The sequence below is a fragment of the Gymnogyps californianus genome, chromosome 18 (genome assembly GCF_018139145.2).
Source record: "Gymnogyps californianus isolate 813 chromosome 18, ASM1813914v2, whole genome shotgun sequence".
NCBI classification, from domain to species: Eukaryota; Metazoa; Chordata; class Aves; order Accipitriformes; family Cathartidae; genus Gymnogyps; species Gymnogyps californianus.
The window spans coordinates 2,509,375-2,522,345 of NC_059488.1; the positions used below are offsets into that span (position 1 = coordinate 2,509,375).

General features: G+C 46.1%; 1 protein-coding gene across 1 annotated transcript in view; it reads left to right on the forward strand.

Moving 5' to 3' along the window:
- Nucleotides 1-12,971, forward strand: part of CACNA1B (calcium voltage-gated channel subunit alpha1 B) — a 301,750-nt gene that overhangs the window by 158,972 nt on the left and 129,807 nt on the right. The window contains exons 10-12 of the mRNA XM_050908179.1: nucleotides 4,126-4,182; nucleotides 6,970-7,059; nucleotides 10,963-11,172. Coding sequence (XP_050764136.1) covers nucleotides 4,126-4,182; nucleotides 6,970-7,059; nucleotides 10,963-11,172 — 357 coding nt within the window. The remainder of the gene's footprint in view (nucleotides 1-4,125; nucleotides 4,183-6,969; nucleotides 7,060-10,962; nucleotides 11,173-12,971) is intronic.

The following is a 12,971-nucleotide window of genomic DNA, read 5'->3' on the forward strand; positions in this document are numbered from 1 at the left end:
ATGCCATTCCTTGACACAACAAAGCTTTATGAACCTCGGGTTTCAGCTTTCTGTAGAAGAAACAGAGCAACAAGCCCCTTGATACAGCTGGGAAAAGACACCTACATCAATGAAAAAGGGCAGCAACGTGTGTGAGGTGGCAAGGGAGGATAATTGCCAGAACGACAAATTAGAGTTCCCCATGAGAGTGTGACAGCTTCTTCTAAGGGATGTATTTTTTTTCTGTTTAACAAGTGTGAAGCTTCAACAGTTAAATTCAGTTGTTCTTTCTTTTTTCTCGCTTCTCTTGCCTGTTGAACGTGAATTATTGCCTGTAATCTGCTCTTCTTTTGAGCCCACAATGTCCTATCTGCCCATGCCAAAGAGAAAGAGAAGGGGCACCATGTTTCTCTGCTGCTTTGCCTGTTTTCTTCAGCTTGCCAGTTCCTCAGTATAAGGTTTGCTTTTATTTCCAGTCCTGTAACATGCTGTGTGTTGTCAGTACTTAATGACCAGCAATTAATCTTACTGGTGAGACACCTCTCACTAATATCCTAGTGAAGCCCCTGTGCCTTTGTTTGGAGGCTAGAAGTTGCTGATCTGATACCGTCTCTTTGTTGAATATTTCTTCTAATGTAGAGGCACTGTTGTTTGGAGGTTTTTCAGGCGTCCTAATTACCTTCTTCCAGTCTCTGTGTTACAGTGATGACTAAAGGCAATGCAACTTCTGATCCCCTGCTTAGGATGCTGTATGGCTAAAAAAAAATCCTAGCTATGATGACTAGCCTGCTGAGCTGTCTTTTTAGCAGGCTTTAAAAACCATGTAAAGCCCCACTAGGGTAAATGTGGTCCTTTGGTTTCCCAGAGGATACAAGAGAGACAGGAGTGACTGTTAAGGGAGAGAACTGGGGAGCAGTGGTGGAGGAGAGTCGGCCTTGAGGGAATTGCATAGGTGAAACCTGGGTTTTGTTTGTTTTAAGGGAACAGTAAAACTGAACCCTGGTGAGATGTGTCTATGGATGGAGATCCGTCTGGGCACCAACTCAGGGCCCTGAATTTGGAGCAAAGGCTCAGTTAGTTTGCAGAGTTGTTTTGAAAGAGCATGTACTTTGTAGGTGAAAATACGTTGATATCAAATTGTCACACGTTACAAATTCTGGGGTCCCACTGGCATTTATCAGTCTGGTTTCTGAAACCTCAGTATGGCTAAACCTCTCATCAATCTGCCTGTGGGGACACAGGTGACACTGGAACATCAGATGGAATCAGTACCCCATTGCAAATCACGATGCTTAGGTATCCATACAGTTCACAGACCCCAGAGGTGATCTGGGGACTCAGGATTGTGCCTCCCCTGCTGCCCGAAGGACAGTGGAGAGTCATGACAAATTGTTACAGGAACATGCAAAACAAGAGGCCACTCAGAAACAGGGGAAAAGAAGAATTTCTTTTTCCTACTCGGAGATCTTTGAAAGGAACCAGTACAATGATTTTCCTCCTGCACTGATACGAATCAAGTGCAGAAATGAGCTTCCAGCTAAGTGAATAGGCTCTTTCTTTCCTGGAGTGTTTCAGTTTTTTTTTTAACAAGACGTGACTGAAACCAACAACCTTCAGAGCATTGACCAGTAAGTGTGCTGGCTCTCGCTGGGATCTTTCTGCAGACACAGCTCTCTTGCGTTGCACTCAGCTGGATGCAGCCCCTGAGGAACAGCTGCCTGTCTTCTGACCTTTGCTAGCTCATTATTTTTGTTGATCACTACCTGCGTGGCAGTGTGTCTGCTCCCTGCAGTAGCTTGTATTAGTCCATTTAATTACCAAATGCTGTCTAAAAGTCAGCTTTTCTTTCTGGGAGTGGCAGAAGAGCTCCTCTGGGATGTGCTTGCTTTCCCGTGCTTGCTTTTTTGTCGCAAGACCTAAACGTACACTCTGCTCCCAACGGTTTTGAATTTTCACTGCAATTTGCTAGTACGTAGCATAGGAAAAAACCACATCTGTGTTGTGCAGAGGAGCACAAAATGGAGAACCCCAAAGTACTGATGACTGAACTAATCCCCGGATCCAAAAGAGTGCAGAAACATCGGCGTGGCACTATTGACTCTACTGGTACTAGGAGCTAGACTCGTTTTTATGCAGAGTCCTGTGCAGTGATGTGGGTATATCACCTTCAGATATGACATAAAGCTTTTAAAATCACACTCCATGAGCAATGTAGGCTTTAAAAATATCTATAGGAGAATGTCCACTGTAATAATACCTCAAGCTCATGCTCCTTCCAGCACAGATTTGCTTTGTGTTGCACATTTACAGGCCTTTTGTCCAGCTGCCTTTCGGAAGGGGTCTCCATATCTAAATCATCCCTTCTGTGTGTTTTAGGGCAGTCATATTAGTTGTTAATTGCCATTTAACTCCTTCCATATTTTTAGCACCCAAACACCAGTACAGCTTTTCCCTAGGCAAGACTTTGGAAGAACCTTTTGGTTTCTAAGGTGCCGGTTTGAGAGAGAAGTCTCTTGAACTGTCTAAAAAAGCCCATTGCACTTTTCTGACCTGTCTTAAGGAGCCTTGGAAAACACCTGAATCGTATTGGCTTGTGGGTTTTTGGAAGGATGTCATGCCTTTTAAAGTGCAGATTTTTAGCTCACCTGACATTTTTAACCCTGTCTTGGCTCTCCTTTCCTCCGTGTCTCTGGTGCACTAGTTTGCACTTTCTTATTTTGTTCTCCTCTGCTTGGGTTTCCAGTCTTCCTCAGTCCTGGATATTATTTTTCAGCCTTCTCAATTTGCTGTCTTATTAATGTATCATTCACACTCTCTCCCAGATGATTAATAAAGAAAGAGATTATATAAGGCTTGTATTGTGGTGCTGATCCCTCTAGTATTCTTCTAGACAGCTTTCAGCCACACACTTTGATGTTTGGCATGTGGTTTGTTTGTGGTTGGTTTTGGTTGTTGGTGGTTTTTTTTTTTTTTTTTTTTTAGTTAGCCTTCCATCTAGGCTGGCTTAAATGGACTTTAAAGCAAAATTTTGTGGGAACACAGTGTCAGATGTTTTAGTAAGATCCCAAATTCCATCTATGCCAAGCATGTGAAAGAATTTGTCATTTGTAATAATTCAAGGAAGTGTACAGTTTACCAGCTGCCAACTCAATATTTTGTTTGCTTTAGATTGTCCTTTAGAAAATCCTCACATAATTTTACAACAGCAAGCTAAAATCTGCGGTTCAGACTGTATGAACTGTATGGTTTCAAGTATTGGCACAGTGTGGTGTGTACTGCAGATTGACTTGGGTGATGACATTTGCATTGTGAAACCTCAGGAAATTTGGTTGTCTTTCATGCAGATAAAAATAAGTCAGTTTTGGGAGGCTGGTTTTTTCAGTGTTTTCTGAATTCTTTTACTGTAGGAAAGTACAAACTTGTATTTTGAAGATGAGTTACAGAGGAACACAAAACCGATGGTGGTGTTCTTGCACATATTGCACAACCTGAACCGTGCTAGCTAGAACTCTCCCATGGAGACTTTGCTGTGGATTTTATTTGGACAAAGATTTGATGCAATGGCTATTTGGTGACATTCTGTCTCCTGCGATGTGGCACAGCTGACATGCAGCAGCCAGCCCTGCTTGTGTTACCCTGTGCCATGAGACAGAGATCCGTTTCCCATGGGCTGAGTCCTGGTCTTATTGATGGAGAGAGAAGAGCAGCAATGCGCGTAGAGCATCTGTCACTTCTCAAACTGTCTCCAATGTGGCTGGGCATCAGAGACCATCCTCTGGCTTGTGGAGACCTGTAGTCTTGCTTGGGTCTGACAGAAGGTTCTTGCTCTCCTGAAGTCCCTTGGCGGATGATAACTGGGTAAAGAAACTGGAGTGGGTGGTTGATTGTGAAGAGGGAACTCATGGAGGAAGTGCTATAGTCTTCCAGTGGTTTGTCTGGCCTCGTCCCCCTGTGCAAGAGGGGCACAGGCTAAGAAACACAGCTCTCTGAGCCATCCCTTCCTCCACAGACTTGGTGTAACTGGGTGATACAATGGGTTAAGGTTGGTGGCAGCTGGGACAGATGCCTGCTGCATCCAGCTCAACTGGTTTTAGAACAGGGATGTGATAACTCAGAGGTTGAACCTTGCCGTTTTTCCTTTTACAGAGGAGGTCATGCTGGCAGAGGAAGACAAGAACGCAGAAGAGAAATCTCCTCTGGATGGTAGGTCATTTTGCTGTGCAGTGTTCCTCCTGTGATACGTGAGAGATTCACCTGCTGTACGCTGACATGGCTTTCCGTTGTAACCAGGAGGGTGTGAGGAACACGCTCTTGCATGCACTTGGCATAAGTCGGGCTAAAGAGTCCCTTTTCCCGTATCGGGTCTTTTTGAGGTTGCAGGTGGATGATGAGCAGTTATGTGACACACCACTCTGGGATGGGGATCTGCCCTTGGGGTCGGTCGGTCCCTACGCTGCCTGTGGGACCGCAGCGTGACGGGGACACCCGTCAGCCTCTGCCGAGCATGGCTGGCTGTGTCTACGCGCAGGTTGTGGCGGGGGTAGGCTGCAGAGCGGATGCCAGAAGAGAAACGCATCGACCGAGAGAAGGCAGGGCTCTAAACCGAGGTTTCCAAATGGATTTGACAAAGAGACTAAGACCCCTGTTACTTGTAAGCAGTAAGACATAACAGGGTGTGGTGATCCTATCTTCCGACGTGTGACCCTAGCATTGCAGGACGGCTGGAGGTACCGAGCTTCGGATGCAGGTGCAGCGAGGCTACGGGGACTGCTCTCCCTGTGCCTCCAGACCGATGAGCTCTTAGGATGCGACAGCCAGTCAAAGTTCAGTTAAAGATTCTTCCCTCTCCCTTTTCTGACCATCTTTCGTCCTCCCATGTCTCCTCCTTTCCCCTCCCCTCCCTTTCCCTCCTCTTTTTTTTTCTCCTCCCATTCACTGTCAGGGAGGGCCGCCTCGGAAGGGCCGATTCAACAAGGCACGGCACCGGCAGAGACTAGCAGCGGCAGCAGCTACAACAGTGAGTGGATTGCAAATCACCAGGGGCTTAGGCGGCACAGCGGGGCAGTGTTTCTCCCCCGCAGCCCCACGCGCCCAGGTCACTGGCGATGTTTCCCGGGTGGTTTTGCACCTTTCTCCGAGCCACGTGGCTCCTTGGGGCATCAGGCGCCCGGCTGCTAGCCCACCTTGGCCAACCTGGTGACCTGTGCTCGGGGAGGACTCGGGGATGAAAGAGCTGGGGCTGAAGAAGGTCAGGGCTGAGGTGTGCTTGGCAACTCTTTGTGCGTGTGTGCGGGTGCGTGGGTGTGCGTGCACTGGGGAAGTTTGTCCGGCACGTGAGTGCAGCAAGGGCTGTTAGTCTCGAGCTAAATGAGTGTCTGGAAGAGTAGTCTGAAAAGCTGAGTGGTGTAAGCAAACTAGAGGTGGGTACAGGCCATGGAGTAAAGACCCAGGTATGCTAAGGCTCCCTCTATACTGGTAAGCTAAAGGAGCCCGGCAGTGTTCCCGGCACTGAAGCCAACTGGTATGGAGCAGCCCACATCTATGCTGGTAAATTATCTTAGTCTCCAAACCAGAGGGACATTGCATCCAAGGTGCCTGTAGAGATGGCACAACCTAATTGCTAAACACATGCAGGAGTTATTTGGAGGAGAAGATAAAGAAGAAGGTGCTCAATTCATGCCAGGGAGTGTTGTAAAACTTTACTCCCAGAGCTGGTTATGTTCTGGTGCTGGGGATGGCCCTGGGCATGCTGGAGTGTACTGGGACAGATGCAGCCTGAAGGACCCAAAAGCTGGTATTGCTGGGACTGAGGATTCAGCCTACTGCTGGGTGGGGAAGAAAAGAGCAAAAGCGGTTATTTGCAAAAAATTGGATCCAGATCACAGGTTCAGAGCATCCTCTTCTCTTGGAGCCTCTCCGAACCTGGGTGATGTTCTGTGTGTTTCCTTGAAGTGACAAAAGCACTAACGCTTGCCTTAGCTGTGGAGGAAGAAGCGCATCCGTTTCTCTGTCAAGGCAGGGAAATTTGTGTAGAGCGAGGGGATCTTCTCGTACGAACCTACCCCCAGGGTAGTCGCTGCAGAGTGAGTGGGTTTGCTGTGTGTGCCTACTGAACAGTATGTATCACCACACCGTGGGGTGTCTTACTGCTGATAGAAAATGGTGCTTAGTTACTGTATGTCTTGAAGCTGTTGCAAAACTGTATCAACGTATTTTTTTCTGCTAGTTCTCAAGGTTTTGCAGGTAGGTGGTCATGGGACCAGCGTCCACGCTGTTCCTGCGTTACCCCTCGTGCACTGGGTGAACAGTGCAGACCTCTCCGAGCCTTAGGCTGCAGTTCTTTTTCCCTGTCGAGTAAAACAGTGTAGCGATGTTTGCCCTCCCCACAAAAGATGCTGTTGGACAAAGCGTGTTTTCAAAGAGTTATCCCCAGAGGGAAGGAATTGTACAGTGGGTGCTATTAAGAGTATGTTCGCTGATTTGTGGCGGTTGCTTTCAACGTAGCGTTTCTGCTCCTTAAGGCATTGCTCTGTGGTAAACTGTATCCGAGCACCGTAAATGCTAACTTCTTAATGGTGCACACTGTAAACAGCATTAATGTTTTTAATGGATAGAAGCACTCATCTCATAACCCACTGGGGCTCAGAAAGATTCAGTGACCCTGCCCAGCCTTTCTGCTCTGCTAAAAGGTCCAGCAGCTGCAGTGACTCCCCCACCCCTCCTGCATCTGCTGGGGTGAAGTGTAAGTGTGCAGACCTGTGTCTGGCAAACCTTCAAGACCTAGAAGGTTAAATAAATAAATGACCCTGGCATCAAAGCACACAGAGGCCCTGCAAGGTTGTAGGTTGTCTGATTTGCTCCAGCTTAGCCTTGTGTGAGAGCTTTAAGCTGGCATTGGGAAGTAAATGCTGGCCCTGGAGAGTGAAGGGAGGGGGAGAGAGAATCCACTCTGAATGCTCACGGGGCCTTTTCTCTTTAATTTGCACACAGTGTTGAAAAGAGCTGCAATAAAGAAGAGCAAAAATGACCTGATTCATGCTGAAGAAGGTGAGGACCATTTCACAGACATTTGCTCCGTTGGTGAGTACTGGCTTCGCATTCCCCGAGGTTTAGATCTCCACCTAAACGTGTTCACGTCATGTTTCCTCCGAGCGGCTCCTTTGGTCCAGAAGCTGCAGTATCAAGGAGAATTATCACTGCTCCTGCAGCAGCACTCAACTCGCCAAAACAAATGGCTTTGTGGCTTCACCCTCTCCCCCACGCTGCCCTGCTCAGCTATTGCATGCTGCATCCTTGAAAAGAGCCCTGCCGAAATGCTTGGAGAATCCGTGCTGTGTTGGCCGTACTGTGATTCTGCTTGGAACATGCTCATTCATGCTAATGAAGCCCAAATATGTCAAATGATACTGCTAAGCCTCATCTGTTGTGGGGAGGAGAGGAAGTGGACACTTAGACACATCTGGCCCTAATGCACAGTGTATAGTTTTGCAGCCTTTGCCGTGTGAATGGTTACTGGGAGATGCTGGGCAGTAGCCCTAATTCTCTCATTCTTGCCTTAGAAGAAGGTCTTAAAGCAGTTCTCCACATCTTTAAAGCCAGATATGGAGATACACACCTGTGTGCATGCAATTACCCACATACCTCCGATGCAGAGTGTGGTATCCTGCATAGCGTAGCATTGATGGTGCGAATTTGGTATCTTCGGCTCTGGAGAATAAGGCACTGTTAGGCTACAGGGGTACTGCTTGTTCTGCATTAATGGGGAGCTAGTTCCCTCCTGAGATGTTGCCGGGCGGAGAGGCAGGAGGCAGGTCTGCAAGGGTTTGCAAGGGGAGGCAGGCTCTGAGCCCACAGCGCCTTGTCTAAGGGGAGCTGTTCGGACATCAGCAAAAAGACCTTTCAGTCCTGGGCTTTTACTTGCTGGCTGGGGAGACATCTTCCTGACAGCTTTGGAGTTAGCTATTTTGCTTATTTCTGTCCCTGTTGTTTGAGTCTGTATTTTGTTTTGCTGCTGAAGCAGCAGATGTTCTCATTATCTTCCAAAGAAATGTCTTGGCACCCCAGTTACACAAAGCAGCAAATCCTGGATGCATAAGAGTAGCAGCACAAACAGTACATTTGAGAGTACGTGTCCATATATGCTTGCAAGCATGAGTGCCTCAAATGCTCTTTGGAAATTTGGCATTAACATTTTAAGAGATTACAGCTGCTGCTGGATTTTTTTTTTCCCCCTTTAAATGAGGACCTGGTTGCAGGAAATGAATGTTGCTCAGCATGTTACTGACACCATCACCCACTGTTGAACTGCCACAGTCCCCCAGGCTGAGCAGGCTGCAGGTTTTGTGGCTAAACTGCTGACACTTCTGTGAGAGATTTGTTGCTGAAAGAGGGCAAAAATGCAGCAACCGTGTGCATTTTTGTTTTGTTTTATTCTGAGCAGCTCGGATCCCTGCATGGGTAACAAGGAATGGTCATTTTTGGAACATTTGTTCATGGTTGCAATAATTATGAGATCTTTGCATTCACATCCAAGTCCCTCCAGGCTCTGGGCACCCATGCCACGCAAACAGATCTTTGAATTCAGTGTTTCAGGTGGCAACGGATGATGGAGCATCTGGACTCGTGGATAATCTGATGCAGAGCTGGGAACTGTCTCGGGAGCATATGGCAGGGAAAATAACAGCAGTGCTTTCCACCTCCTGCGAGTGGTTCACCCACTTGGGAAAAGTGTTTTTGATTCTGATTCATGGAACAAGGCAGAAAAGAAGAAATGGATAAAGCAGATACTTCTGCAGGCTCCTGAAAAGGCTGAAACTCTGCATAACATAAACAATCAGATCATATGGGCAATTATGCATAAAGAATATGTTTTTGAGAAAAGGTTTTTTTGGATGGTTTTCTATAATGTCTTGCTGATGGGAGCATAAGGAGCGTGGAAGAACTAACAATATAATTACTGAGTGCCACGTGAAGATGCAGACCGGAGTGGTAGAGACTTTGACAGGTCTCTTGCTGGCCATTGACTGAATACGCTGCACTTTAATTCAAACACAAGTACCTCAATGAGCCTTATAATTGCATTATAAAGCTCTGTAGTGGTAAACACTTCCCAGTGTGTTCTCTGGAGTTGTTCTTAATATTTATTCTTTTCTTTCCTCCTAACTCAGCCTTTCTTTCCACACTGATAAGCATGCAGCAGTAGATGCTGGCTCCTTTTGGCTTGCCACCCGCTACACTGTACCAGACACAGGACACCGTCTTGATTGCCAGACAGCGAGAAGTGGATGTTTTCTACATTAGATCAGTTTAAATACTGCTGCTTTTCTTTTCTGGAAGATCAGTAGAGCCAATAGAGAGGGGACGAAAGGGCAGCAGACTATTCCCATGCAAATCTGAGAGTATAGACTGGCTTGAATATCTGAGAGGTCTTTACCTGCTAGACAGTATTATGATATGGTGCAGCCTATATCTTAAGCTGTAGTTCATTTTGTTGTCTTAAAGCAATAGATAAGCACTATGTTGTGGGGGTTTGTTTTGTTTTGTTTTGTTTTTTTAAACTGCCAAAGGGAGGATTATCAAACTAACAGAACAACAGCACACCAAGCTTTTCCACAAGGAATTTGTTCAAAGCCTGGCCAGGGCCAGCTCTGCATTTGGCATGTTGGTGGATGGCCAGAAATGTGAAATGAAGCAGAGAGCTTGCTTTCTATTGGGGAGATGGCGCAGCAAGCTCTTGTGTAGCTGTGAGGCTTGGAGAGCCCATTGCTGTCACATCTGGATGCTTCATCCTTTCTATGGGTGCTGTGTTTGATGTTATTGCAGGATGAAACAGGGTGAGATTCCCACCCCTTCCAAATGTTGAAATGTAAGCGAGCACACTCAAAAAAAATTTGGCTGCCGCAGCCAGAACACTTTGTTCGTGTAACGCAGCCATCTCCAATGACAGCCCGTGCAAGTCATCTGCTCTCACGGTGCTTGCTCCAAGACAGGTCAGCGTGTGTCCCAGTCAGCCCTACCTGCTGGGAGGCTCCGTCCCATGATGGGGAAGGGCAATAGCATATTATCTTGCCACAAACCATCTTGAAACAAAGTTCGCTAGCAGTTTCTGAGGGGTGCCAGCACAGTGTGAAACAGGTAGCGGACAGCCTGCGGCAATCACGATTTTCCCTGCTTGCAACAGCGTCTGCGGCTGTTGCAGAGGAACTCCAACGGATGCATGTGTTTATTACTAATGTGTGCTGTTTTCTCGTGCCTCAGCACTGGCCGGAGATTGCCTTTTTGTCATTTGTTTGAACAGTGCCTGCTACCACAGAGGGAGAGCTTACATTAGAAATCATTTCTTCCGTCAGCTTCCTATTGTTAAAACATTTGACTCTTTTCCAGGGTTTCAGACTAGAGTTGAAATGTAGCTGATATAGGCAGAATTGATACAAACGAGGAGCTGTGCCCAAAATATGATGCATGGAGGCAGATTGAGCCCTCTGCTGTAGAAATACGTGAAGTCGGAGAGTAAAATAAGGAGAGTTCACTCAATTCAGTAGTAAGGGCTGGGTCTTTGCCTGCTCCTTGGAGCAGGGGAAAGAGGGACCAGCTTTCCTGTTGCCAGTTACCCAGCTCCAAGAGGATGTGCTCCACACCACGGGCAGAAATACCACTGTGCCGGGTACTTTCTGTCCCTCCAGTCAAGCGGGAACCCAAAAGTTATGAGTTAAACTGGGACAATCAAGATTGCTTCAAAGGGTTGGAAGCCCATTTTCTTTAGATGGTGGAGCTGGGCATTCATTCATGAAGTTTTAAAATCCCAGCCTTCATCCCTCATGATGTCATTGCAAGCGAGATGCCCTTGCTCAGCCCATAGTCAATGTGCCCAGCTTTCTGCTCAGCCGTGTTTCTGGTGCTTGGGAGAGGGGCTGTGTGCCCAGGAACGTCCTCCGGCCTTTCACCTGCCGGGATGTGGTGTGGTGACTCTTCTTTCTGTCCCAGGGTCTCCTTTTGCCCGCGCCAGTTTGAAGAGTGGGAAGAACGAGAGCTCGTCCTACTTCAGGAGGAAAGAGAAAATGTTCCGGTTCTTCATCCGCCGCATGGTGAAAGCTCAGAGCTTCTACTGGATCGTCCTCTGCGTGGTCGCCCTCAACACGCTCTGTGTCGCAATGGTGCACTATGACCAGCCGGAGAAGCTCACCACTGCGCTGTGTGAGTACCGGGACTCCACCTTTCCTCTAACAAGGTCTTGCATTTTTGATTGCTCTGAGCACTGCTGTCACATCCCCGTGAGGTCTGGTTTTTCGGCTTCCTATGCCTCCCTCAGAGGAGGGTCAGAAATTCGTTAATAAGTGGCTCTAGTAACTCAAGAGTAATTGAGTCATACAATTCAGAAAAAATCCACCAGGACATGATACTGATTTGAGATGAAAATGTGATCCTAAACACTATCTGAAACTTCAGATTCAACCACGTTTAAATCTTGTAACACTGCAGGAGGATTTGTTCTGTGGCAGGCTTTATGAAAGGAGAGGGAATGGCTCTGTACTTGGGTAAAGGCAGTTTTTGCTGTCTCATCAGCATCTGCCCAGAGAACTGCAGAATTCATGCCACGTTGCAGCTGATGGCCGTCCATGGGTGGTTTCTGTTCTGGACATGCTTAAAGCTCTGCCAGCGCTGATGTCCCTGGGATAGCAGCACGTTCAATGGCCGGTGCTACTTGGGAGATAAAAATGTCTATCTGTACTTATAGAATCATACGGTAATTCAGTACAGTTGTAGCTATTATTGTCATATTCTTTAAAAGGTTGCAACTTTACAGAAGGTCTTTTTTGATAATCATGTCTTCCTTACTAACAGTGTGTGATCAGATGGGATGAATGTCATGATGCCCTTCTGTGAAAATATGTGCAGTGGTGATAGAAATAATACCACAGAGAAGATTATACTATATTTGTGAAAAAGCTTTTATTTTAGCTTGGTTCCTGTGGTCACCTATCAGTTTAGGCTTCAGATAGTCTATAAGTGCTTTTGAAGTATAATTTTTTTTTCTTTTAAATTGCATATTGTTCTGTCCTCCGATGAATAATCGATGGAGGCAGCTTTCTGCAGTCAGAGCCTTTACACATCACAGTGTTACAGTGAGGTTGCAGACTTGCTTACAAAGTCTGTTTTAAAAAAAAGTGGAATGTGAAGGAGAGAGATTTTTTCATTTCTTTTAATGAAGGTTGTAGGCTGTGACTCCTGGAGCTCGAAAAGCTGTAGGAATATGGTGACACTGAAAGTGGGACACTGCGAGTTTTTCCTTCTGAAGGGAAGGGATGGAGAGTTTGTTTCTGGAAGACAAAGCCATTGCACTGGCCACTTCGGAATCTATAAAATGGCCAGGAACAAATCTTTTGTTCAGTACTTGATATTCAAATGTGGCTAGTTCAGAATTTGTTAAATAAAACTTCTGAAGCAAGAGAACAGAAGACTAGGGAAAAAACCCAAAATATTTCAAACAATCTGACTTAATAACTGTGGCTTAGATAATTAAAGATACTTATCTACCAAATTTTCATTGATTTCTATATAAATTAGATACTTAAATATTTCTAGCCCCAGATCCTCAGGTCTTACCGTATTATAAAGAAGCAAACTTTTGAATTTTTTTTTTTAATAGAGCTAAAAGGTCAAGAATACTAGATGCTCTGACTTCAAAAAACCTCCCTATTAATGGCTGCTGAAATATTTAATACCACCAGGTAACTGGAGCTATAATGAGAGATGCATAAGAAGGACAGAAACTTTTTTCGACTCTTCTCCCCCTGCCCGCCCCCCCGCCCCAATTTAGACTGAAAAGAGAGACAGACTACACAGAGAAGTCAGTCTTGCTTATTCCTTTCCTAAATTTAACAGAGGAAATAATAAGCTAGATTGGCAGAGTAATTAGAAGTTTGAGGCTTAGGATTTCCTCCTGAATTAGGACTAAACGTCTAGCAAAAAGACCACTTTGTCTTTCAACTCAA